General features: G+C 43.6%; 1 protein-coding gene across 3 annotated transcripts in view; it reads left to right on the forward strand.

Moving 5' to 3' along the window:
• The window catches only part of Daam1 (dishevelled associated activator of morphogenesis 1), a 154,129-nt gene that overhangs the window by 97,174 nt on the left and 29,986 nt on the right, over nucleotides 1-26,969 (forward strand). For all 3 annotated transcript variants that reach the window (XM_050153569.1, XM_050153568.1, XM_050153570.1), the window contains 12 exons: nucleotides 6,240-6,311; nucleotides 11,893-11,987; nucleotides 13,795-14,128; nucleotides 14,959-15,069; nucleotides 15,185-15,288; nucleotides 16,605-16,671; nucleotides 16,890-17,007; nucleotides 17,341-17,479; nucleotides 17,747-17,805; nucleotides 21,250-21,437; nucleotides 21,936-22,235; nucleotides 22,535-22,642. In XM_050153569.1, coding sequence (XP_050009526.1) covers nucleotides 6,240-6,311; nucleotides 11,893-11,987; nucleotides 13,795-14,128; nucleotides 14,959-15,069; nucleotides 15,185-15,288; nucleotides 16,605-16,671; nucleotides 16,890-17,007; nucleotides 17,341-17,479; nucleotides 17,747-17,805; nucleotides 21,250-21,437; nucleotides 21,936-22,235; nucleotides 22,535-22,642 — 1,695 coding nt within the window. The remainder of the gene's footprint in view (nucleotides 1-6,239; nucleotides 6,312-11,892; nucleotides 11,988-13,794; nucleotides 14,129-14,958; nucleotides 15,070-15,184; nucleotides 15,289-16,604; nucleotides 16,672-16,889; nucleotides 17,008-17,340; nucleotides 17,480-17,746; nucleotides 17,806-21,249; nucleotides 21,438-21,935; nucleotides 22,236-22,534; nucleotides 22,643-26,969) is intronic.

A 26,969-nucleotide genomic window follows, 5' to 3' on the forward strand; every position in this document is an offset into this window, starting at 1 on the left:
TCTGCTCCTCCTTGGGACATTGGGAGCTCAGTCCAGTGCTCCAGTGTGGGTCTCTGTCTCTATCTCCATCCATCTCCAGATGAAGGTTCTATGGTGATATGCAAGATATTAATCAGTATGGCTATAGGATAGGGTCATTTCAGGTTCTCTGTCCTCAGCTGCCCCAGGAACTAACTGGGGACATCGCCCTGGGCACCTGGGAGCATCAAATCTCTTGCCAACCCTAAGATGGCTCCCTTAATTAAGATGTGTGCTTCCCTGCTCCCCTATCCGATCCACAGTACTTTTGAACTGACTTCTGTTTAATTGTGGAAATAGTGCATGTTCACGAGAGGATAAAAATTAGGACTGAGCAAAAGTTTATCAGTAAATAAATGACTTTCCCTATTGCTAGCCAGAGGGATGCAATGTATTTTATTGTATATCTGTTCGTCCCTATAACTAGGTAATAATAGCTCAATGAATTTGACTATGTTACTACATTGCTCTATTTTTTTAGTTGCCACATAGGAATATATTCATATCCCCCTCTTCATATATTTGCCCCCTTTTAATTATTCGTATACAGTGATATAATTAAAATTTTTGTGACACACGTCCATACAGTTGTGAGTGTACAGTATGGGCTACATTTCTGAAAATATATTTAACTGAATTTTAAATGCTTCTTATATTTGAACAATTACTGCCAAAATATGATCTTGATTGTTCCTTTTGTTGTTGTTGTTTTTCAGTCCCAATAATGACTAAGAATGACCACAACTAGAGACAGTGTCATTATCACCATCATAGAGCACATTTATTGAGCTTGTTCTGTGTGTGCTGTTTTCCAGTGTTCTCCAGACTTGTATTGCCTTTCTACATCCTCACAATGACAGTATTGTGAAGCCGTCATTTGCAGCTAAAGTCAGATAGCCATGTCTAGAAGAACACAGTCAAGTTGGAGGTGCTAGTGATAGACGGGTCAAAGATGTAGCTTTGTGCTTATCCCCGAGTAAATGAAACTAAGAAGCCAAGCCAAATTTATTCTTCTGTGCAAAGTGATTGATGTTGACAAAAACAAGGTCACTTGTGCATTAAAAAGAATGGAATAAGATTCTAAGAAATCTTCTAAAGAACTTACTGACCTGAGATTTGAATGAAAATGTACCACTTGGAGATGATGTCAAACTGGAAAGGATGTCTTTACCCCCTAAGGAATCTGGGCTTTACCACACACACACACTTAGGGCAGTAAGGAAAATGGTTGGACAATAGTCGATGCAGGCTGGAGCAAAGTCTCAGAGGTGAGTTATGTCCCTCTGCCGTTGATGTCTGAAGGCCTTCCGACAAGACAGGAAGAACTGGATTAAAGAAATCACAAGGTGGCCAACACTTGGGTGGCCTCTGAATGACTGTTGACGTGACTTTTGAAAGTGAATAGTTGTACAACTGAATCACTGGACAAAGTAAATTTTTATAAGTTATTGGTGTTAGAAGTTAAGTACAGTGGAGGTTGTGTAGGAACTTCAGAAACATTTTGACCCCACTCTCCTATTTCAGAGAAAAGGAAAATACTCCAGATATATTCACACTTACCCACACTGCCAGCTGAGTGAATAAAAAGGAAGGTTCTAGAATCCCATCATACCATATCTCTAAAAGTTAGTGGCATATGTACATATTCTATAAAAAAAAGCAGAGAAATTAATAAATTCAGACACTTATTTCTGATCTAATTATCTAGCAGACCTGAAGATAATTCCCATACACTTAAATGAGGGTAAAAATTTCCAGGAAGAAATGACCTGCTTTCATCCTGGTGTGTCACATACCAGGGCAGAATGCAGCTTTGGGGAGGAAAGGTTTTTCTCAGTTTACAGATCACAGTCCCGCAGTGAGGGTAGTCAAGGCAAGAACTCAAGCAGGAACTTGGAGGCCAGCCTGCCTGCCATCCACACAGCCTTACCTCTGACCCAGAAACTCACTTCAGAGACGGAGGCGTGTGATGGGTCTGGGGTTGCTCAGAGATTCACTATGACCCTGGGTAAATTTTAATAAATAAGAGGCTTTATTAGATACCGTCCAGGGCCATACCCAGGACTGAAGATTATGTGCTGAATTACATTAGTCAGTTGCTTATCGAGGCAAAACTCACCAGGCTCCGTACTTCCTGCCTACCTGTGATCAAGCACACATCCTGTGCAGCTGGGGCAACCAAGTTTGTTTACAGACACGAAAACACACGGTTTGTTATCATTCATGAACAACAGCCCCCAGCATTCCAGGAAGTTACCTGTCCGGGGGCAAGTGAAGCTTACAGGTTAGAGGCATTTTTGTAATTTTAACTTCAAACGTAATGTTAGCCATCACAAAGGTACAGCAGGAACCATAGCAGAATGCTGTCTAATAGTGCATTCTCAGCTAGTTTCCTTGTACAGCCCAGGACCACTTGCTCAAAAAACGTACTGCCCAGAGTGGGCTGAGCCCTCGGGTATCAATTAACAACCCAGGCAATCTCCACAGACATTTCACAGGCCAGTTTGATAATAGGGAATTGCTCAACTCAAGTTCTCAGGAGAGTTCTAGATTGTGTCAAGTTGACAGCTAAAGCAGTCTAGAACACAAAACTAAATTTTAGTGTTGAGTTGTCTCTTCTTTGGGTAGACTAGAAAGAACATTTTTTAAATTTTTATTTTCATCAAACATTTTATTGGCAGCATTGACTGTATCAAACAGACATTCTTGAGAATGGTGGGCTATCACAGCGGAAGTGTAACAGGAAACACAGAGCAGAGAGGTCCTGTTAGCATGTGACCAACACAGCCTGTGGGGTCAATGCCTGCACCAGGTGAGGGGCGCAAGGTGCCCTTGGCTGCATAGAAAGAACATTTAATATGAATCTAGAATTTGTATTTACATAAGACTACTTTTCTCAGTGGCATGAGCTGTGGTTAATAATCTATTTTGGGGGACCTGCTTTGTTTTTGAAGCGGACCTTGCCGCAGTTCTCAGACTGACTTCAAACTCAGGATCTTCTTGTTTCAGTCTCCCAAGCACTAGGGTTAAGGGTTTGATCTACAGTGCTACAATATCTATCTTAAGACAGGAAAAAAATCTTTTTTTTTCAGGCTATAATAAAGCTTAGATAAACGTTGTAATGGGGTTGACAAAGAAGGAGGCAAAAATAAGGCCAGCTGAGTGATTGACCAAGGTGCTTATCTGTAGTACCAGTGTCCAGAACTGCATGACTAAGAGCTAATTTTAGTTTCATAGAGAATTCCCTCTGTATTTGTGGGGGTGGGGGACGGTTACAGAACAGAAAGGTTAGAGGAAAGCTTTTTAGCTGTTCTTTGAGCACAAATATGGATACATAAAGCGTGGTCGAAGGGACTAAGGAGCCCCTCAAATCGTGTACAGAGGGCTGAGTAGAGGTAGCCTGGGTCAGGTATCAGACCTTAGAATCAGCATGGCAGAAGTTGCATTAAAGTTTGAGGAAAGGTGAACCATTTTGTCTGCTGTCCGCATCTCAGTTCTCTTACACTGAAATGGTTAAAACTGAAAGGCAGCCTTATATTTGTCGTCCATGGCTCACAGGGCCTTCTAGGTCTAATCTTAGGACAGCGTGTGCCCTGACCTTTCCCCAGTGCCTCTTTTCCACTCCTTCAGCAGCGTGGCTGAGTCTTTCCTTGCCTCTTTTCCTCTTCCATGATGTGACAACATGTAACATGAATCATGAAGCAGACCAAAGGAAATGCAATGTTTAACACAAGGTCTGTCTGGTAACAAGCTGTGTAAGTGCTGGGTGTTGTCACTTTTGTCACATTTGCTGCATCTGTACCGTCCTGACTATCTTACCCACGTCCCTGGAGTAAGATAATAGAACTGAGGTAGGCAGGCGGTCCAAAGAATAATTCATGTCAGAGGCACAGGACATACCTTCTCTTTACAAGGACACACGTGTCATCAGGAAGACTGTAAGCCTCAGAAGTGTCTTTTCCTTGATCTGTCTCAGTGTCCTGGCTCTTTCTATAATGCCCCTCCCCACAGAAGAGTAGGCTAGCTTCTTTCTGACGGCTCACACTAGAAGGAGAGCACTGACGGACTTGTGTTTCATCTGGCTACTGCTGCATACTTCTGTCTGTAAGGACGGGGCTCCACAGGCAGCTCAAGATGCATGGCCAAAGAGAAGAGCTCTGAGAATCCCGGTGCCTCCTGCTGCCAGAGCAGTAGTGCCCAGCAGTGCATGCACACACATGACATGTCTGCTCTTCTCAGCACTGAAGCATGTGGAGTGAAAAGAGCCCCATTTTGACTATAAGATCTACTCTAACTGCTAGTATTACTAAAACATTTCAAAAGTGCACAGTCTTCTTTTCTAGTCACTAGTCTTCAGTTTCTAAAATAATCTCTGTTTTGTATCCAGGACTATGCTTACAACAGACAGGCTCTTGTGGAACCTTGGACATGGGACTTAATTTTTGTTTGCTTTGGAAATTTGCCCTAGTTTGGAGAGAATAGAAAGATCTGGCACCTTCTACTTCATTTTATAGGTTCAAATACCATTGAATATCACTGTGGGTTTTGGCTTGTTAAATACAGTGGTAACAGCAGGGTTTTGTTGATTTTAATGCTTCTTTAAAGAGGAAAGCTGGGTTCAGCATTTCTGCTGCCACCATAGCTCTTTTATTAACACGTTAAATGAGAACCAAGAGCTGTTCTAAAAACTCATCAGACTTCCTGAATGTTTTTAAATCCCAAGAGTGTAATCCAGCCCAACCTCAGGGTCACTGCTGTTGCCTTCCTTGGCCCTCATTCCTTACTACCTGCTCGGGTGGCCCTGTAGATAACCACCTGCCCTCGTGTTATGACAACTTGAAAATAGTTTTGATTTATACTTTTATCGTTTTTTATCACACCTAAGTAGACCCACTTGGAAGGGTGGGGTAGGGGGATGGGAGTTGTTAGGTGTGGTGGGTGACTCACAACTATAATCTCTGCATTTGGGAAACTTAGACTGGAGGATTACTCTAAAGTTGGGTTACAGAGACAGGGAGAGAGGGAAAGGTTTTTAAAAATAAAGTCTAAGCCTGAAATTAAAAGCTCTACCTAAATATCACTCTCCCAAGAACCGGTATGTGTGCATGTGTCTCTATGGGTTGCTGAGACTAAGAACACTGAAGCTATGGTAGCCACTGAAGCAGCACATGGCAGCTGTGTGTACAGGGCAGCATCTGCTCCAAGGACACAGGGCTAACCCTTGTATCGGGTGCTCTCCGAATGTGAGGAGAGGGAGCCACTGCGCAGTTTCTCAGCCTGTTGACACGCACAGAGATGTGTAGAAATGGCACACAGTGTGCCTCTTGGGTGAGTGTGATATATCTACAATAGAGACTACAGTGGGCAGATGCTTCTGGGGGTTTCATTCAGGCTTGAGAGTGACCCCGTCCATCCATGCCCCACCGGTTCTGGCTCCAGGTCACCCTGGTTTGGGAGACACAACTAGTTGAAGTGTTTTGGGAGTGGGTTTCTCTTTTGGTTTGTTTATTTATTTATTTATTTATTTTTTATCAGAAACACAATCTTTTTTCTACCAAAACTTCTGAGCTAGTTCAGTAGGAGAGCTGTGCCTGGCACCAGCGCGTGTTCTTTTCATTACCTCCTCCCAATGTCAGTAGCCTATTTTAGGCCACATCAAATGAAATCCTACTTCAAAATCTTCAATGTCTGCTGGACTCTGAGTAACACTGAAAAAGTCTGGTCATCAACTGGCCATGTCTGCAGTGTTAAGGGAGATTTCCTTCACTCTTGAATTTTATACAGATATGTTGTCCCAGTACAGTCCTCAGTGTGACATGGGACCTAGAATGCCCTTCTCAGTGTCATTATGCCCCTAATACCCTGATGTAACTCAACTCCCATCTAAACTCATTTCCTCCATGGGTTAGAACATATCCTCTAGTCATACTTGAGACTTTAGAACTTTAGTCTCTGTCTCTGTCTCTCTCTCTCTCTCTCCCTCCCCCTCCCTCCCTCTTCCTCTCTTCCTCTCTCCCTCCCTCTCCCTCTCTCTCTTTCTTGTTAGATTTGGAAGACCATCCTAGTCAAGTAGATGACCCAATATTAAAAATAAACTTCTATATTCTGGTGGCTTTACAGACCACTGTCCTGATGCATGGCACACCAGATTTATTGCTGTGTGTGGACCTTTGCAATGTTTTTGTTGTTTCTGACTTTCTTTTCTTTTTTTTTTCTTATAGGACCAGGAAGAAAACAAGGGAGCAACAAGTTGGCCTGAGTTCTACATTGATCAGCTCAATTCCATGGCTGCTGTAAGTGTAATTCACATCCCGTGACAGTTAAAAGCTAGTACAGAGTACACAGTTGCACAATGAGTTTGATTGAGTAAGACCTTCTGAATGCCGTTACCTTTCCAAACTCCATTCCCAACACTCCATGTTTGAGGTGTTGGGGACAAGGAGGCTGAAATGTTGCTTAGCAATGTGATTCTTCTAGCATGTTTTAAATAGAATCTACACATACTAAAATATGATTGATTTTAATGTTACAAGATGAAATAACATTTGAAACATGGCTTGTATTCAACTTGAACTTGCTGTTGCTGTGGCTAAGTGTCCAGAGCTTTGCAACCCTGTGGTGGAAGGGAGACTCATCTAATAGTCGTGTGACTGGATTGTCCCCACGTTATGCCCTTGCCAGTGCCTTTCTCACTGGGAACTTGCCTTCTCCCTGGTCCTTTCCCATAAAAATAAAGTGTCACAGTAATTTACTGAAGTAGTATAGTAGTCACGTGTTGTAAGGAAAGCTTTGGTCCATGGCTTTGGGGTTCAGCTATCAGTTCAAATGCATTCCCAGTGTCTGAATTCTGGTCTCTGAGATGTTAGCATTCCAGGCAGCTTGAAGATCACCTATTAATCATAGCTAAAATTCACAACAGAAAATAAACCACCCGCCTTTGAGTCTCACCAGCTTTAATCACATTGCTGCTGTTGATGAAACTTGAAGGCTGACCAGTTTGCCTCCGTAGGCACACCAATGATTTTAAGAATTGTTTGTATCCAACTTTAAGTTTATAATATCAAATAGAAGATAGCTCCCAGAATACTCCACCTCTTTCCCGCCTTGCCTTGCGGAGAATTCTCCTCTTACTCCTCCAAGCAAGCCCTTTAATATGCTTTCCCTGCAAACATTAGAAACCAACCGAAATCCATGTATTGCCTGCTCTTCTTTAAGCCCTGAAGGTCCTTCACTTTCAGCCTCTTCCTCTTCTTCCCGCTTTCTTTCTTATTCACTGTTCTGTCTTGAATAATAAACAGCCCAGTAGATGTGTCCAGGGCTGTATAAATTATAGAGGAAATCACATTAGCTTTTGCCTCGCAACAAAACATAAGAAAAAATAACCACCAAACCCCATTCCATACACTGTATGTATACTGCACCAGAGATGAGGAAAAGGTGACCTCAGCTTTTTTATGTGGATATGCCAGCAAAACGGCAGATTCTGATGACCACCAGGGTTTTTTCTGTGCATCCACCCAAGCAGTAATAACTTGGAGCCATTTATTATTTCTTGCATACAGAGGTTGTTTATGAGTTCTTGTTCCTGACTACTGGGAAAAAGGAAGTGTCAGGCATACTGTCTCTGGGTATAATTAAGTTGGCATTGTTTGATGTGTAATAAGAGATATACTTACTTAATGAATTCCCTGCCCTGAATGAAGAAGTACTCTGTAATGTGGATTTTTCTTTCCTTAAATGTTAGGAAGTTTTATTAATTTGTCCTTTAGTGACTTTTTTTCTGCCACATCTAGGCTTATCCTTGAGGTATAGGGTCCTTGATAATAATCCAGGGTGTGGTTCTTCAAAGTCCCTTCTTCCTCCTGTCCCCTGTATATCTCTTTGGAGCATTGTTGAGTGGTCTACACTTTAACTGTTTGGTTTCTAGCCCAAAGTCTTCCCTAGGACATCACAAGGCCATTAGATTTGTGACTTCACTGCCCTTTCTATATCAGACGCCTAACAAAGTCTTGAAATATTTCTTCCTTTAGGCCTGAGCCATTGTCTTTCTAGGGTCAAAGAAGAAGGGTGTCAACTGTTCGTGTGTTAGCCAGGTCTCAAAACTTTGGCATCCTTAAAGAAGCATGGAGCCCAGTAACAGCATAAACTGTGCTGAGCGCTGTATCTCTCTCCATCCTGGTTTCTGCTAGTTCTTGCATATAGTTCTGGTTGACGCGTGTGCTTGAGGACTTCCCCACAGAACTTGGCAGAAACCCTGAGACATTGTCCCCTGGGACGGGGCTGGTACAGAGTTCCTCCAGACCCTTCACTGTCCCCGGAGCAGGATTCTGGCTGTTTAGGCGAATGTCTGTTGAAGGGGCATTTGTCCACGTTGTCATCATCATGTGATCTGCAGCATCAGTGGCAGGTACTACTAGTGAACGTGCCTCATGTGACAGGCAGTACATTCAAATCCTGACAGCCTTGCTGTAGTGCCTCTGCTATTCATAGACAGAGTCTGTCTGGAGGGAAGTTACCTTGCCCAAGGTCATCAAATTGAGAAGTGGTCATCTAATTAGGAATTTAAACCATCTGGCTGAGCCCAAAGATATCTTGCAAATAGCCTTTCACTCTTGCTTTTGAAATCTCACATGTGGTACCTGAAAGAGGCCCAGGGATTGGACACTGCCTACAGTGTGGGCTGTTTGGGGAGAGGGAAGGCTTCTGCTTTCTTTAATGCCTCTAGAGTCTGATGAAATAGTCCAGGTTGAGAACAGCCACACTTGCTATGAAACCAGCCTTTTGTGGAACAAGTTAAGTTACTTTACGTAAGCCTCATACTGAGAACGCTTTGTTCTTTAAAGGATTTCTGAGTTATTTATGTTGGCTTTTAAAAGTCAAAAAAACTATATGATGCAGGAGAATGACCTAATAGGTCTTAGGACTGGAGCTTTGGGGGAAGATGGGAGGTGACATTCATTTTTCCCAGTTCACACTAAGGGAATGTTTCAGACCAGAGCGGTTCTGGTCCAGTACAGTGTGTCTCGGTGTGCATCTCAGCAGCTTTCCCCAGAAGGTCCTTACCAGGGTGTACTTTGACTTCTGCTGGCTTCTTATGTGAGCAGATGCTTATGGCTATCACAAGGCCCATCCTGTTTGTGCACCAGTGTATACTACTTGTGTGGCTTGGAGATTGACTCTAGAAATGTAGGCTTATCTTTCTTTTCAGCTCTAAGTTGCAAAGGAAACTTCTAAAGCCTGAACACTTGAGTCTTTCTATAAAAAGTAACATTAGGATAGTGGGTTCATTTCTGTCACACAAATGCAACCTCAGATCCAAATCTGATGGTTTCACATTAAGGAATGATTGTGGTCCTCCTGTTCTAGGGGAGTCCTCCCTGCATCAGGAAAGGGAGTTCCAATACAGTTTTCTGTAGCACCTCGTGAATATCCCAACTCTAAGAAAGGCAGAGACGTACCGCCATCTCTTGTGTTCAGAAGCCTTCTCCATGACTGCTCAAGGGCTAAGTATACAGACCTTCACCTAGTGTCGGTGACGCATGGTAAAATGTGTAATTTGAGTTCAGGACGGCCTTATGAAGTTAGTCTCCAAAACAAGGAGTGATCCTCAGGGCAAAGTCCTGATTTGGAGCTACAGATTCAAAATAACTGCTGAGACTCTAGAGGAGTTCAGCTGCCACAGCGACTGAATGCGCCCCTTACTGGATTGACACCGAGTTTGCACAGGATGGCTTTCGTGACGATCTGGAGGAATTCTTTGGCTATTTCTGTGCATATCTGCTTCATCTACTATCCTCTGGTGACAGCTGTTCAGGCACACTACCAACAAAAGGACAGCTTTAGCAGAACAATAGCAACTTAAAAAGAAGAAGATCCTACTCCCCCCTGCCCCAGCTGCCATGAAAGACTTTGCTTATGCATTTGTTTTAGGCTTTATACTTCTTTCTCATCAAAAGGTCAAACAGGGTTTTAATTAACATTTAGTTACTTCCTGTTGGTGCTATCGATTTAGCAAATAATAGTAAAGTTCCCCATGATGCTTTGTGAGCCTGAGATAAAAGGAAATACTAGATCATTGAGACCCGTGGGTTAGGGTCAGGTTTTCTCTCTCTCTCTGGAACCACCTGGCTGTTTGGCCAACTTTTACAGAGTTGGTAACTGATAAGGCCAAGGAGACAGGAATATGCATTCAGAGCAAGTGAAGGAAAGGGCCAGCGACTCCTCGGTGGACGAAGGCTTCTGCGCTAGACAAGGCATAGGAGGGCTGTTTTGGCACATCTAGGTGATCATGGATGTAAGGAAATGAAAAGACGATAACCCTTGTGGCTATGGTGACTTTATGTCACCTAAGGACTCAGGAGAAGGTACTTTATCTTCTTTCCCAGTTGCTATGATAAATTTTCTGAGAAAAGCAACTTAACATAGAAGAAAAGCAACTTAACATAAAACATATTTATTGTCACTCACAACCCAAGGGTTCAGGCTGTCAGGGTAGGGAAATCAAGGCAGTCGGATTTGAAACAGCTGGTCACATGACAGCCTCAGTCAGGAGCAGAGAACAGTGCCTGCCAGTTCCCAGCTCGCTTTCCCCATTGACAGTCCAGGATATCCTGCCCAGAGGACCACCTCTCTCTCCTCAGTGATTATAATCAAGATAATCTCCCACAGGCATGCCCAGAGACCATCTCCCAGGTGATTATAAATCCTGTCATATTGACATTTAACAGTAACCACCACAGACACAGAACATATCACATACAACCTTCAGAGACAGTGAAAGACCCTCTCATGAGAATATGGCAGCTACTAGCTGCTCTGCCAGAGGACCCAGGTTCGATTTCCAGCAACCACATGGTGGTTCACAACTATACATAACTCCAGTTCCAAGGGATCAAATGCCTTTTCCTGGCTTCCTCAGGTATTGTACACACATGGCATGCATATATGCAGGTAAAAGAACCATACACATAAAAATGAAAGTAAATAACTTTTAAAAAGAGAGAATATGATACAGTGTTACAAAGCACGATGCTCAACAGTTTTTCTCCCCTAGGTTCACGGCCTGCCACTCACATCCATTTCGCACTCACACAAGCATTAAGTAAATAACAAATGTCCCTGAGATCTGCTTCCTAGAGCCTTGCTCTGCAGCATCAGCATTGCCTGGAAAGTTCTGTAGGAAATCTCAAGCTTCCTCGGAGTTGCCTAGACAGTCAGCTGGAGAAGCACTGCCTTAGCAGCTCTCTGCAATGTGTGTGTGTGTGTGTGTGTGTGTGTGTGTGTGTGTGTGTGTGCTTCCTCCCATGTCTTGGTCTCCCTCTCCCTTCCCTGCCTTCCATACCGCAATTTCTAAGTAAGGTTGAGTCATAATTAAGAACTCGCATTTTCTCTGAGAGTAGAGATCATCTTGGTATCAGATTCAATTTAATTTGTACATAAAAAAATATTTGATGTTAAGAAAGCCCTTTCATCTTGATTCCAGTTTCAGCTAGTTCTAATGATCACATGGGGAATCGGCTATGGGTGTCACTTGGCCCTGTGATGGTTTTACCTTTAGTTGCCAGAAAATTGCTAAAGGCCCAGCTCCTTCTCTGACAAATACAAATGGTGTTATCTGCATCAGGGTGTGCGATACAATAATTGTACAAACATTTGTGCAACTTAACCTCTTCTAAAATCTCTAAACATTTTATTAAAATGTCATTTATAGTTTGAAAGTCTAACTCGCAGTACAGACGAAACTTTACTGAATTCTTGGTGCTTCTGTGTTTGCTGGTACTAAATCTTAGTCACAGCTACACTGATATTTTGTAGAAATTATTTACAGTATTTAAAATGCAGTAATAAAGAGGCAACTTCTGTTTTCTCTTGTAGAGAAAATCTCTACTGGCTTTAGAGAAGGAAGAAGAGGAGGAGAGGAGCAAAACCATCGAGAGTCTAAAGACGGCACTGAGGACAAAGCCCATGAGGTACTGTCCTGGGGCAGCGCGACCACCCTCTCTTTGCCTGCCCTTCCTCTCCTTCCTTGTCTTCCCCATCCTCCCTGTCCTTCCTTGTCCTCCCTGTCCTTCTCCATCTTTCCTCTTCTCCGTCCTCCCTCTCCTTCTCCGTCCTCCTTCTCCATTCTCCCTCTCTTTCTCTCTGTCCTTCCTGTTTGCTGCAGTGCTCAAACCATCCAGGGACTCTGACATTAAAAACTTGTAACTGAACCCTGAGTAGATACTTTGATCTCTGAGTATTTGGTAAGTGCTTTCCTAGCTTTAAAGGAGAGGCAGACAGTGACTAAGATAGAAGACATTTTTAAAGAGAAAAGGAGGAAGGAGAGAGAAAGAGAGAATGCTGGAGCACAAGGATGGCCAGACCATTTTTCATTGCTCTTGGTAATGTCAGTGAGCCATCTGGGAATGTAGCAGGGCAGCTAGTTCCTCACAGTGTGAAACATAACGTCACTATAAGACCCAAAAGCTGTCCTCCTAGTTTATAGAGATAAGGGAAATAAAGATCAACTCGCAAACACTTGTGTACAAATGTTCATTATCAGCAGTATCCCAAATAGACAACAAAACTATTGTCATTGTTGTTTTAAGTAGAAAAAACCCTTATCCAGCTGGCAAATGGAGACCTAAAATGTAGACTATTGTTTGACCATATTTATGCTCTTTAAATCAATTAATTTTATGGCATGTGAATTATATATAAGTAAAACTATTACTAAAAATAAAGACGGGTTGACTTTCTGGTAAGGAATGAGTTCTCTCTAGTAATCATTTCCACTCTGCCCCTCTTCCACCATCACCTTCCACTAAGGCTCCGCTCCAGAAGTTGGTGAGGTGCTGAGGTCCTTACCGTGCACCTCATTAGCACCAGTGCCATGCGTGAAGGGTAATGTGGTTGGTGGGATGGCTAAAATAATAATAGTAACAATTATCTTTATTTAGTAATAAAATACAAACTTTAAAAAAAAGCATTGACACATAAAAAGCACTATGCAAATGTTTGATACGGGTCGTCCAGACTATGGGGACAAACTACTCGCTTCTCGGTCTGTTGTGAACTCTGAACTGAGGTATCAGAGGTCCCAGGGTAGTCAGGTAAATAGGTTGTTCTATCTGGGCCAGTCAGCTTTCATAGCATACAATTGTGAATTGCCGTCCTTAACAGCAAAGGTTATAAATATTGATAAAATTAATTCACAATGATAAACCTTCGCTCTTATCTGTTTGTATATTAGGATTTCCTATAGAGTACTATGTAAAAGAAGGGTTTTGTTATAAACACCCTAGCAATAAACCCTGTGGTTTGTCTGATAGGCAGCAGACTGAAGGATGCTGCTCTTTGACGTGTAGGGACCATGCTCAGGGCCAGCACACACCACATAGGAACTGGATGCCGCAGTCACTCAAATCAGCAAATAACTTTTAGCCTAGCACAGGACAGATATCGTAGGGATGGGACTATAGCTCAATGGCAGAGAATTTGCTTAGCATGTGTGAGGCTTTGAGGAGGTGGAGATGCATACCCTAAGTGACTGCTAATCCTGTTGGTTCTTTGTGCTAGCTGAGGTAAGCTTGCCTCAATTGGAGATTGTTTTCACAGTCTGACTTAGACTGACCATTGGGTCTGTGCCATGGAAGAGGCAAAGACTTACAAGACCTCATGTAATGTAAGCCTTTGGTTCTTCAAGAAGTAAGGCTACTTCCTTTCCCCTGGGCTTTTCTATTAACGGTGGTTCCAAAAGCACAAAGGGATGAATCTAATCGCTTCTCTTCCTGACAGGTTTGTAACTAGATTCATCGATTTGGATGGCCTGTCATGTATTCTCAACTTTCTGAAGACGATGGACTACGAGACCTCTGAGTCTCGGATACATACCTCCCTCATTGGTTGTATAAAGGCACTAATGAACAACTCTCAAGGCCGGGCCCACGTCCTGGCTCATTCTGAGAGTATTAATGTAATTGCTCAGAGTCTGAGCACAGAGAACATTAAAACAAAGGTGGCCGTACTGGAAATCCTGGGCGCCGTGTGCCTGGTTCCTGGGGGTCACAAGAAAGTTCTGCAGGCTATGCTGCACTATCAGAAGTATGCCAGTGAGAGAACCCGCTTCCAGGTAGGTGCTTCCCACGGGCTTTCTCACTCACCCGGCTCTTACACAAACAGTGCCCTTCCTGGCCTGCAAGGGTCGCTTGGTCATGCCTGTCAGTGCTCACCTTTGTCTTCAAACACTCCCTTTCTCTGAGGTTCAAGAACCCGAAAACAGACTATGCTTCCCACTGTTGGTTCTTCTGGGGTCTAAGATAAACTGAACTCAAAACTGTGACCCTGGGCTGGAGTCCGTGTTGCTCCTACAGAGGGCCCGGGTTCAGTTTTCAGTGCCCACATGGTGATTCACAACCATCCAGAACCCCAGTTGCAGGAGCTCTGATGACTTCTCCTGACCTCTGTGGGCACCAAACACACATATGCTGCACATGCTTATGTGCGGACAAAATACTCATACATGAAATAAAAAAACTACATTTAATAAAATAAATTCTAAACTAAAAAAAACTATGACTGCATCCTGTATATTACATAGCCCGTATTTTTTTAATCCACTGAATGGAATGTTCTCTGGAAACTTTACAGGTCATTCTTCTTTATTTAGGATCAAAGTTAAAATAAGATTATATCATCTTATTTTTACTTAAAAGTAAAAAGCAGGTAGAGACAAAGCAAGGTTTTTTTTTTTCTATTTTATATACATTTGCTGTGAACACATCTGGCAAAGCCTTCATAACCCCAGTCCTGAGTTACGAAGGAGGCTTCTGTGAATCAGTGTATTTCTGACTAAGTGAGATTTTAAAAATTAATTCCAAGCATTACAAAAAGTTCTAAAATGGGCATAGGTGGGGTTGTTAATGTTTTAGACCCTTATTTTTCTATTTTTATCATTGGCAGACGTTAATTAATGACTTGGACAAAAGCACTGGGCGTTACCGGGATGAAGTGAGTCTCAAGACTGCCATCATGTCCTTCATCAATGCAGTGCTAAGCCAAGGAGCTGGAGTGGTAAGAACTGCCCTGCAGTTTGACAGACAGCATTTGACCACAGCTTTGCCGCTGTGGGGACTTTATATAAAGTTAAAAAGCTATAAATTTGTTTTTGTGCCCCTTTTATTTTCAGGAGAGTCTGGACTTTAGACTCCATCTTCGCTATGAATTTCTGATGTTAGGAATCCAGCCTGTTATAGATAAATTAAGGGAACATGAGAATTCAACGTTAGATAGGTAAGTCATACGGTTACAGCTGGAGAGGGCCCATGCAGTGTCCACCATTGACTCAGTGGCAGGTGAGGTGCCATGGGCTGCTTCCAGCCTGCCTGTCACACCAGGGCTTCCACAGCCTGCGAGTAAACTTCGTCAATGAGGGAAGCAACATGGCGTACAGAGAGCTTTCGGTGGCCCAAATCTGTCCTGCTATAGCCTTGCCTCCTCTATATTCTGCTCAAGTTATACACTGCTTCTAAACTTTACTACTTTTAATATCTATAAAAAGTGGTAATAGTGGTGATGACAGCTGGACTCTATCTAGTTCTATCCTAAGAACTGCCTGTGAGTCACTTAGTAACTTTAGTAGGCATTCTGTGAGTGCCAGTGTTCAGCCACTGTTCACTTGTTACCACTTCTAGGGCATCCCCACCAGCTTGCAGATGCTTGCTGTGCAGCTCCCTCCCTCATCCACACACCCCAGCATGCTCTTCCCCTTGACAGTCATTGCCTCGGACCCTTGTACTTATTGTTTCTTTGGCTTTGAACACACTTCACAGATGTTCTGACCTTGTTCCCTTACTCTGCAGAGCACCCCCTTCTGAGCAGTTCTAGTCTCTTCTCTGTGTTTCTGTCCTCCTAACCAGTATGTGTTCGTCCTCATAGACTGCATCATCCCTGGAATGCAGAGCACACAGTAGGAGGTTAATCAAAATGCACACAAAAATGGATGACATGAACTTTTTTTTCTGATCGCTAACTCAACAACAAGTCAAGTGTGCAGGAGTGGGCATGTTTTTCCATGAAGGAGTCAGCTAGTGGAATCTGGACATTTTTTAGATTTGATAAGCATTTATTCGTTTGATAATTACCTACTATGTGCTATGCACCCTAAGTTTTCAATTTTTTTTCTCTTACTATGATCTATTTAACTACTGTTTTGTTTTATCTTTTCCTTAGAAGGAACATGATTAAGCAAAGGCATTCAAGTTTTGTTACCATGTTTCTTTTGTAGACAGCTCTAAAAATCAGGAAGGGCCTTTTTAAGTTTTCTTTGCTGGGCTAAGGGTCAAGCCCAGAACCTTACATGTTAATTGCCTTAATTACATGGCAGTTACTCCCTATTGTTCTACATCCCCTGCCTTTGTTTCTGAGACCAGCCCTCACTCTGCAGCCCAAGCTTGAACTAGGGCTGCTCCTGTGTCTACCCCAGTGATGGTATTACGTCAGTACACCACCACTGTGTGTCTGGGCCTGTACTCGAACATGCTGAGTCCTTTGTGCTTGTGTTCGTGAGACGTTCCACTTTTACTAATTTTTGTTCAATTACCTTTCAGGCATTTAGACTTTTTTGAAATGCTCCGAAATGAAGATGAACTAGAATTTGCCAAAAGATTTGAACTGGTATGTATTCTTATAATTATTATGATGCGACTACTCAGATCATAGGGTTTGCCTCTTGAAATGTCTGCTCTCTGTTGGTGTGGACCAGTGCAGCTTGCGAGCAGAGTCGAAGCCCTGTTCTTGTTACCTAAGGAGTATCTGCATGGCGTGCACTCCTCCTGTGTCAGGGGAATTAAGAAATGGATATCTAATTCAGATTTGTTTTTCCTATAAACTAGGTTCACATAGACACAAAAAGTGCAACTCAGATGTTTGAGCTGACCAGGAAGCGGCTGACTCATAGCGAAGCCTACCCTCACTTCATGTCCATCCTGCACCATTGCCTCCAGATGCCTTGTGAGTGCAGGGACTGTGGGCCCTGTGGAGAGTGAGGGCAGCATCCTCAGCACTAACTAGACTGGGTGCACACCAGGGACCCTAAGCCTCAGCTTTGTGGCTTCCCAGTGTTTGTTTCCTCACAGATCAGGGGCAGTTATGAAAGCCTCAAAATGAAATGGCCTGTAATTTACTTTGATTTCAAAATAAATGGATGCCTCACAACAATGTAGAAAAGGGGGTGTGGGGAGTGCCTCTCGATCAAACCTGGGCTCCAAGGTGCCCGCAGCTGAAAACTGCTCACCCTAATTTACAGAGCTTGAAGACGGTCTCTCTCCCTCTTTTCTGTTCTAGACAAGAGAAGTGGTAACACAGTTCAGTACTGGCTGCTGCTAGACAGAATCATACAGCAAATAGTTATCCAGAACGACAAAGGACAGGACCCCGACTCCACACCTTTGGAAAACTTTAACATTAAGAACGTCGTCAGAATGTAAGTCTCTTCTCATCTTTGTCTGTGAGATGGTGACGGCAATGCGAGACACTCACTTACTTTTTCCTGCATCAGAATGATGATGAGACAGATGGAATGTCCTGGGGTCCAAATGAGTTACAAATAAGCACATGAAATATGGCTAAATTACACCTGGGTTTCACTGAGGATTCTGTGCAGTGCACTATTTGTGAGCCCAAGGAGAACACGCTTGGCAATGGACATGTTTTGTTCTTTGTAACGGGTATCCCTTTAACTATTCTACAGGTTGGTTAATGAAAATGAAGTTAAGCAGTGGAAAGAACAGGCAGAGAAAATGAGAAAAGGTAAACAGCAAGGCCCTGGCAGGTGTGGCTCTGCTTAGGTGGCCTGGGCTTCGGGGAGTTGGCATCACGGCTTCGGTTCACTTCCCTTTTTCACACCTTAGGGCATTTTGTGTCGACTCTTTCAAATCCGACCATTTAGTTTTCTTGCTGTTTCCCAAGTACTTCATCCTTTTATTATCCCCATAAGTATTTTACAAAAGATTGTAGCATTTGCTGTTTCAGATTCATTAGTTGAAAGTGTGGGAGGTTTTGTTGTTGTCTTTTTTATAAGGGCCCCTACAGTGGCTCAGCAGGTAAAGGTACTTGCCACCAAGCCTGGCAGCTTGAGTTTGATCCCTGGGACCCACATCGTAGAAAGAAAACACACACACACACACACACACACACACACACACACACACACACAAGTATAATTAATTTTTAAAAAGAATTCATTAGTTCAAGATTCTTTAAAAGCTACTGAGCATGCAAGCCCCCACCCAACAGCTGCACTTCACTTGGGTCTGAATATATACAACAAGAAGCCTGGGATTTCTTTAGACTCAACACAAAAGCTTAGGCAACTTGGTGTTGGCAGTTCTCTTCTCTTCGTGGCTCTAAGGTGGCCAGTCCTAGAAAGAGACATCATGTGAACAATCAGTAGCCATGGTGGAAATACGTGATGCACTCATTGTATTGGAATATGCCTTCGCTGCTATCCCTCCGTCTCTGACGGGAGAGACGCTGTGTTCCTCCTGGTGCCAGCCACTTGCAGAAGCGTGCAGCTTCCCTCCTCCTTCAGAATCTTAGCAAATTAAAATCACCCTCCCCCACTCCTCACCGTACTAGATGATGGATTCTTCTTCTTTCCATCAGAGTCATTCAGTCACAGCCAGTGGCGTACAGCCACGTTCACCCAGCATCGATGTTCCAAACCAGCTGTCAACCGCATTTCCTCAGAGCCACCAGAGGAGTCAAGGGTCGCTTTGTGCGTATTTACCCACATTGCTCTCAGACAATCTTTATAATACATCCCAGAATCCACTGTGGATGGGAAGAAGAGAAGCACTGACTAAGACTAAGATACGAAAGAGAGATTAAGCTAAAGAGAGCACAATCCGCCTTCTAGTCAGCTTCAGCTGCCAACCTGACACAGCCCAGCATTATCTGAGGCAGACTCAGTTTGGGGGTTGACTCCATCAGATTGGCTTGTGGACATGTCTTTGAGGTGGTTTCTTGATGAAAATTGATATGGATGGGCCCAGCCCACTGTGGGTGGTGCCATCCCTAGGCAGGTAGGCCTGAGCTGTATAAGAAAGGCAGCTGACTGTGAGCCTAAGAGAGCCAGCAAGCAGTGTTTCGTGACTTGCACTTCAAGCTCATTCATTGATTGCAACCTGGAATATAACATAGAATGCACCCTTTCCCCCATAGGATGCTTTGGGACATGTTCTCTACCCCAGCTACCAAAAGCAGATGGGAGCAGTCAGTGAGTAGATGGTTAAGAATGCACTCTAGAGTGTGTAGGTTTACAGTCAAGGGCACTCCGGACATGAGCTTTTGACTTGTCCAGCCATATCATTTAGGGGACACCTGAGCATCTCTGGTGTTTTGAACTGTGCTGGCTTCTCAGTGGGAGTCTAAACTCCAGCCCCCTACCTGTGAGCAGTGACATCTCCTCTCCTCCCCTTTGGTGATCCCCTCTTCCACAGCATGGTCAATGAACCTTACTCACGAGTTGCTGTGACTATTAAATTGAAAAGAAACAAAGTTAGCATAGCATATTAGTTACATAGCAGATGATAGAAGCCATTACAGGTTGGGGGGTGGGTGCCATGGGAGAAAGTATTCAAGGCCGATGGGAAGAGTGGGGTGATGAGTGAAGTCACCATACAGCAGAAGAGAAGAGAAATTATAGGTAAAATGAGTTCTCTTCTGGAAGCTTCAGCTGGCAAAGTTAGATCGAATCTTAGACAATTTCAAAGGAGGAGATAGGAAGTTGGTTGGACCTAAAAGTGGAAGAATATTTGAGGGAGAAGTCTGTGGGGCACAAGACTCTGGGAAGCTGCCAATACTCAGTGAATGGACAGTAAATGATGTCACTTTGAGAGACAGTTTTCAGGCTGGCCATTCCCAGACTTGCCCTCGCCTCAGGATCATCAGCGAGCCCGTTCTAACCTAAGCCCTGCCCCCACCTACTGTATAGACTGCTTGCAGAGGGCTTTGGACAGTGATCATGAGATGTTATGACCTCTCACTGAATCTTAGGCATAGCCAGATTTGTCAAAGCCTAGTGACAAAAGAGGGGAAGGAACATTCCTAATCTCTTCATTCCGTGACGAATGAAATGGAGATAGAAGAGGGAAGTGGAGCACATAAGTTATTCTAGATGTGGGCTGGAAGTCAGGTGTCAGGGGAGTGGTGACTGTGATTGAAGGTTTGTCTTCTTTTATTTGGAAGCTGACAAAATGCAAGGATTTTAATGGCTCACACATTCCTGCAAGTTCCAATTTGGGGAGCCACAGAAGAGGGAGGGTCTGAAAGAGACAGTAAGGGTTTGAATGTGTTATCAATTTCAGAAGTAGAGACCAGCTGTGCACAGCGCAGTCTCAGTGGGCTGTATCCCCAGTGCATGTGTTGAGAGAAAAAGAGGCACTGAGGGCAAGTATTTGAAATAAAAAATCTGCAGCCTAGGCTTCATTATTTCTCTTGTGTGAAGCCCATCACTCCTGCCAACAGGCTTGTATTCACTGGCAAGATGAACATCATAACACTGAATTAAATGCCTCTGTTCCATGACACCACACTGGGGAAGTCAGCAATAACAGCCCTGTGGCCCGCGTGCCTAAACAACACTGCCACCCTTAAGATACTGAATACAGAGACAGTAACATTGGCTTTGACTAGTTTTGATAGTTGATTGCCAGAAGCATCAAGTACTTCTGATAGCCTTCCAACGGGGCAGGGAGACATCACTCAGCTTCAGAGTGCACACCAGGGCTCCCCCAGCTGTCTGCAAGCACAGAATCTCTCCTGCTAGCGGGACACAAGCTGGCAAAGTTCATTCACCAGTGCTGGCTTCTCCCTGACCCATTTCCAATTTGTGAGAAGGGGTTTTCTCTTAATAGCCAGTTCTCCTAGTGTAGCTGTAAGACCACCTCTGTGTCAGGACTCAGACTTAAGATACCATTCTCTGTGAGAAGTTGCTCACACTCTTTTTACCTCCATTTTTAGAACCTCTTCTTTAGTCTTTACCAAAATGTCCGTTACTAAATTCGTTGTACGAGGTCTTTTCCCAGCATGAGCACTGTTTTGGTCTTGAGTTGCCCCTCCCTGGGGAAGAATATTGATGCCTAGGGCAGACTGACCCACAATCTCTTCATCATCCTCAACCCATTTTTTTTATCTTTTAAAGAAAATGCTCCATCTCTGAGGACCATTTTCATGTCCTGTTTTCTTGTGTAGAGCACAATGAGCTGCAGCAGAAGCTGGAGAAGAAAGAGAGAGAATGTGATGCGAAGACCCAAGAGAAGGAAGAAATGATGCAGACCTTGAATAAGATGAAAGAGAAGCTTGAGAAGGAGACGACCGAGCACAAGCAAGTCAAGCAGCAGGTGGCAGATCTCACGGCGCAGCTCCATGAGCTCAACAGGGTGAGCGAGGGCTGAGACCTGGCCTCCTGTCTACCCCTTTTCTCCTGGGGGTCTCTGTTGCCCTGAAGTAGAATGTAGGAAAGAGCTCTGTAATGTTTCGCAATTGATCTCAGTAGTAGACTTGAACCACCAACATCCTGTGGCTTAGGCAGCAGAGGTGGCTTGGGGTTGACTTTTGACCATGAGTCCTGTCCTAAGAACAAAGGAAACCACATTAGCTTGTTAGCAAAGGGCTGCCATGAAGAGAGAGGGAGGGGGGGGGAGAGAGAGAGAGAGAGAGAGAGAGAGAGAGAGAGAGAGAGAGACTCCACAAATATGCACTATGTGTCAAAAGGCATGAGTGCCCAGGAAAGTCCATCATGTGGCATATCCACCTTTGAAACCCACATTCTGAGAAATACGGGTGCTCTGTTACATGCTTCTTAGTGAGATTAGATTCTTAAAGTCATTCGATATATTTTCTTCTCTCATTGATTCTTCTTGATCTTCTCTTTCCAGAGAGCTGTCTGTGCTTCGGTCCCCGGAGGACCCTCACCTGGAGCCCCAGGGGGACCCTTCCCTTCCTCTGGCCTAGGATCTCTTCTCCCTCCCCCACCACCCCCACTCCTTCCTGGTGGGGCACTTCCTCCCCCACCACCTCCCCTCCCTCCTGGGGGTCCTCCGCCTCCCCCAGGGCCGCCTCCCTTAGGGGGAATCCTGCCACCTCCTGGTGCTCCTATAAGCCTGACACTCAAGAAGAAAAACATTCCCCAGCCTACCAACGCGCTGAAGTCCTTCAACTGGTCAAAGCTGCCCGAGGTAAAGCCATCTGTCCGCATTTCCCATTAATGGGTCAGTGGATGGCACCTGCAACTCAGTGTCCTCACAGGGGAGGGGCCGGGGGTGACCCTGCTACTGGATAGCCTGACCATCTTGTATTCTCCCCAGCTCCTGGGCTTGTCGGTAATGTCTCTGAAATAGTTACACATGGTTTCAAACCAGTTCACTGAAGCATCCTGTAGAATTAAAAATTTGGAATAGTAGTAGTACTTAAAAAAAAAAAAACTGTTTTTCTGTATAACTGCCAATCATAGACCTTGTGAACTTGATGTTTCTAGAACAAATTGGAAGGAACAGTATGGACCGAAATCGATGATACCAAAGTCTTCAAAATTCTAGACCTTGAAGACCTAGAAAGAACTTTCTCTGCCTACCAAAGACAGCAGGTAACATGCCTTCCAGATGCCCCAAAGTTCTGTGTCCTTATGCATGATCCCTGGGCCATCTGCCGGAACCATGACACACGGGCACGTCAGTGCTCATGCTGTCTGGTGTCCCCTAATGTGTTCCTTCAAAGCAGCATGACCACATGTCCCTGTGTGTGTCCAGTGTGTGTCCAGTGTGTGTCCCTGTGTGTGTCCAGTGGCCCATCAGTGCGTGTGAACCTAGGGAAATAGTGTGTTTGTTTCTGAAACCATTCTGGGCTGTGTTAAATATCAAATGGCTAGTCTCAGAACCAAAATGCTTTTGGACCAGATGGACTCTTTAGCAGTATGGGGTTTTGTAAAAACTATAATTTGGCAGCTAAATAGAATCTCCAGAGGTGTTTTAACCAAACATCATAAACATTATAGATTCGCTAATAGGGCTTCACAAGCTGAACAAGTGTGGAAATGTCAACGATACCGGTAGAGCCAGAAAAGCTACTACTAACACTTCCATAATGACAGCAAGAACGTGCGGTGTGGTGCCCCCTGCCTACACCCGCTGATGAGGCCTTGTGGGTAGCTTCCTTGTATGAGCCTTGGTCACATCCATATAGACTCGCTTGTTGCTCTAGAGGGCTTCCTCCAAAGGTCTAAAGTATAGTCTAAAAGTTAGGACATGGTAGCTAGCTAGATATAGAAAGTTCAGGGGAACAAAGAAAAGGTGCAGCAAAATCAATCAGAGTTCCAGACCAGGGAAAACTTAGCCTGGGAGTATGAAGAAAGAGATTCTTAAGTCAGACTAGAGGACCTGTGAACAGTGCACACTGCGTTCAGATGGGCAAACACAAGGGCTTGGCATCTGCACAGGGGTTTCCTGAGGGCTCCCCTGGCAGCCTGACTCCTGCATGAATCATGAGCAGGGTGGAGCATCCTTAAACAAGCCGAAGACTTCCTGATTGGCTCTCTTGGCTCAGACCCTCAGAAAGACTGTCTCAAAGAAGTGCTAGGCACCAAGGAGATGGACAGAGGCTAGAGAGAAAGAAGGCTGGGATTCTTCTGAAGATGGTTCCTGGTGTATCTTCCTGGGAGGTGGGGTGTTATTCACTAGAGGACTCTGCTGGAAGAGAGGGCGAGCGTCTGAGCAGGGAAGTAAAGTCAGTTGCCTGCCATGGTGTTAATGGAGCCTAGAGCCGAAGCCCTCAGCCAGCTCCTTCATAAGTAAGAAGCCGCCATGCTGAGTGCTGTATGCACAAGGTTAAGAGGAGGTGACAAAAAGGGAGGTGAGGGGTTGTTCAGAGGAGAACAGTTCAAAGAACAAATGAAGGTGTGTTGAGAGCCCTTGTCCTGTAGCCACTCTGCCCATAGTTGTCCCTGATTGGCTGTTGTGTGCCTCTTTTCTCTCTCTGATGTCCTTGGACGGAGACCCCTGCATCTTGGCATAAAATTTTAGCAAATTTTCAAATAATTCAAGTAATCCTCCAATCTGAGCACTAGTCCCATTTCTTTTGCACTTCAGGCTGTCTGAGGTGAAGGTTTGGAGACTCAGAAAAGTGGATGAGGTGGAGGGAAAGCAGCAAGTATTCCACACAGTGCAACTCAAGTCTGAGCACGTCGGTTGCATTTGTGAGGGAGGCAGGTGCTTGAAAGATCCGAGTTCACAAGCCTTGTCATTAACTGGCTCTCAGCAGAATGTACAGAAGGATGCTGCCAAAATGCTCGGGGACAAATATGTGGACAGTTTTCAAGAGTTCTGTGAGACACAATTGTAGAAAGCTCTGTAGCCAAGTAACTGTCTCCTAGCAACCACTACTGTTTAAGTAGTCAGTAGTCATCCCTGACAGGATGGACCAGAAGGTTTCAGTTCTTCTTAACATGGCTAGACTGGTGAAGAGGATAGGGCATCACCATTTCCAGCAACACACTGCTCTACTTGAGAATTTTAAATGTTCCCTCCTGCTATAAAAGTAGAAGATAAACCATCGCTTTATTTTTCAAATGAAGGTAACTTGAGCTGTTTCTTTGCATTTGCATTGTTGAGAGTCAGAAAATGAAAAGCTACAGGTGTTTTCATTGTAATATGTAGATTAGAGTAAATAGGTTCGAATGCCTGTCACTGGACCATTCCCTCATCCCAGAACACAACTTCAAAGACCTGCGCATGCTCAATCCAGGCATGGCAACACGTTGTGCAATTACCACCACATTTAAACTGCTCTTACTTTTAGTACCAAATGAATACTGAGAACCCATCTTTTTCTGTGGCATCTCTTTCCTTTTTATAAAGCTGTGGAACTGGTCAAATTCTGGACTTTAGCTACTTATTTGTATAGGTGAATCTTTCAGGCAGGCTTAGGAACACACAAACATCAATACCTAAGACCCTCAGCCTAATTTTAAGATAACTCATCAGTATCAAATCAGCATAACTTAAATAAGGAATAACACTTTGGGAATGTATACTTGCATGTATATATAAACACACATCTAAATAAATATATAAATTTGGCTATATTTGTATACATACATACAAAATGTGCTAATTTGATTTGAAAATTATTATTATTAAAAATTAGTGTTTAGTTTGTCTCCTTTATGTATGAACTGTGTCAATGGATTCAAATGCGTCAATGCATTCAACCTTTTCATAGGCCACAATATAATTATAGTATAAAGCAGGATGGAGAAAACTGTAACTGTCATAGGGACCAAGATGGCGGCCACTGTTGAAACCTGACTATGTTTCTGGCACTGGGTATGATATAAACAGTTCTTAATCACATCAACTCTAAAATTCAGTGCTCAAGGAGCTTCTGTCCTTCTCTTCTTATTCAGTTCTCACCCCAGCTCTAGGAGAGACATAACACTCTTACATTACAGAAACTGAAAATAGGACTTAGTATGTAGTCGATATCCCAACAGGTGACACTCAGGTGCAGAGTTCTCGGTTTCCCTTTGTTCTTTAATCTGTGGTTTATTCATCACCACTGCCAGACTGGGAAGATTGGATTTTTTTTTAGTGCATGCATTAAAAGTGTAGAGAGCCGATTATGTAAGCTTATGCCGCCCATGAAATGGAGTTTAATAGCATGCGGCTATTCCCCTGTGCACATTCCGCAAGTTCATTTGAAAGTCAATTCCTTGCATCTCAAGACCTTTTCCTTATTGGAACTACATTAAACAAGATCTCCAGGTCAGCCACAAGAGACTAGGTTTTAATACCTAACATTGGATGCTGTGTAATAGTTTTATTAAGATACAGTTCAATGTCCTCACATCTGTAAAGGGGAATTTTCATCCTGACATGCTAGCAATTCATGTCTGTGCAGCTGGATAGAGGGAAAATGAGCTAAAGATACTGCATTTCCCTAAAGGGAGTATTGCTCTCTAGCCCCCACTGGCAGCTCACAGTGTCTCCCTCCTCCTTGCCCTTGCCTGAGGACAGCTCTTCTTTTAGGAGCCTATGGTTCACCACATAGTGTAGCGTTTCAAAGCCTCCATCCTTTGATTTAGGGAACAAAGGAAAGCTATGGGCCCAGGCTCTGTTCTCCGTTCTCCAGCTCTACTGCTAGAGTATGGTACTGTAAGTCCTTCAGGGTCTCATTTGGAATAATCAGGTGATCTACAGATTCTTTATGAATGATCAAAGAACTTTTCCTTTCTATTTTTATTTTTTAAAGTAAAGTTAATCTGCATCTAATTTTCACATTGAAAAAAATGTAATTTTTTCTTCAACAATGTCAGTTTTCTCATTTTGCCTTGGCGTTGCAGTACTGGAGATAGAATCTAGGTCTTCATACATACATACAAAGCAAGTGCTCTACCACTGAGCTATAGCTCCAGCTCCCAGCCATCACAATTCTTAGAACTTAAAGACAAGAAAATCTATGACTAGTGTTGTTGGGTTTTTTATTTTAAAAAAAAAATGTAGTGCTGGACAGATGGTTCAACAGGAAAAGTAACTTACTACCAAGCCCAATGACCTGAGTTCAAACCCGGGACCCATATGGTAGAAGGGGAGAGCAGACTTGCTCAGTTACCTTCTAACTCTATACATATGCTATGGCATGGTTGTACCCACGCACACGTGTACACATATGTGTACACACACACAAAAATAAAGAAACAAACATAATGTTTAAGTGTAGTTTGAGGGTCTATACCTGTTCTATGGTAAGAATTATCAAGTACAAGATTGTATGTAAATATTAGCATATTTTTCAACTTGAAAGGATTAAGACCCATTCATGTGAGGCTCATTATCTGTGCAAGCTGAGCCATCCTTTCTTTGTGAAGCTGTTTATAGTAGTTGACAAGCACTGGTCTCTGAAAATGCAAATAGAAACTT

This window comes from Alexandromys fortis, unplaced genomic scaffold (genome assembly GCF_014885135.2).
Source record: "Alexandromys fortis isolate MF-2015 unplaced genomic scaffold, M_Fortis_MF-2015_v1.1 scaffold_82, whole genome shotgun sequence".
Lineage (NCBI taxonomy): Eukaryota > Metazoa > Chordata > Mammalia > Rodentia > Cricetidae > Alexandromys > Alexandromys fortis.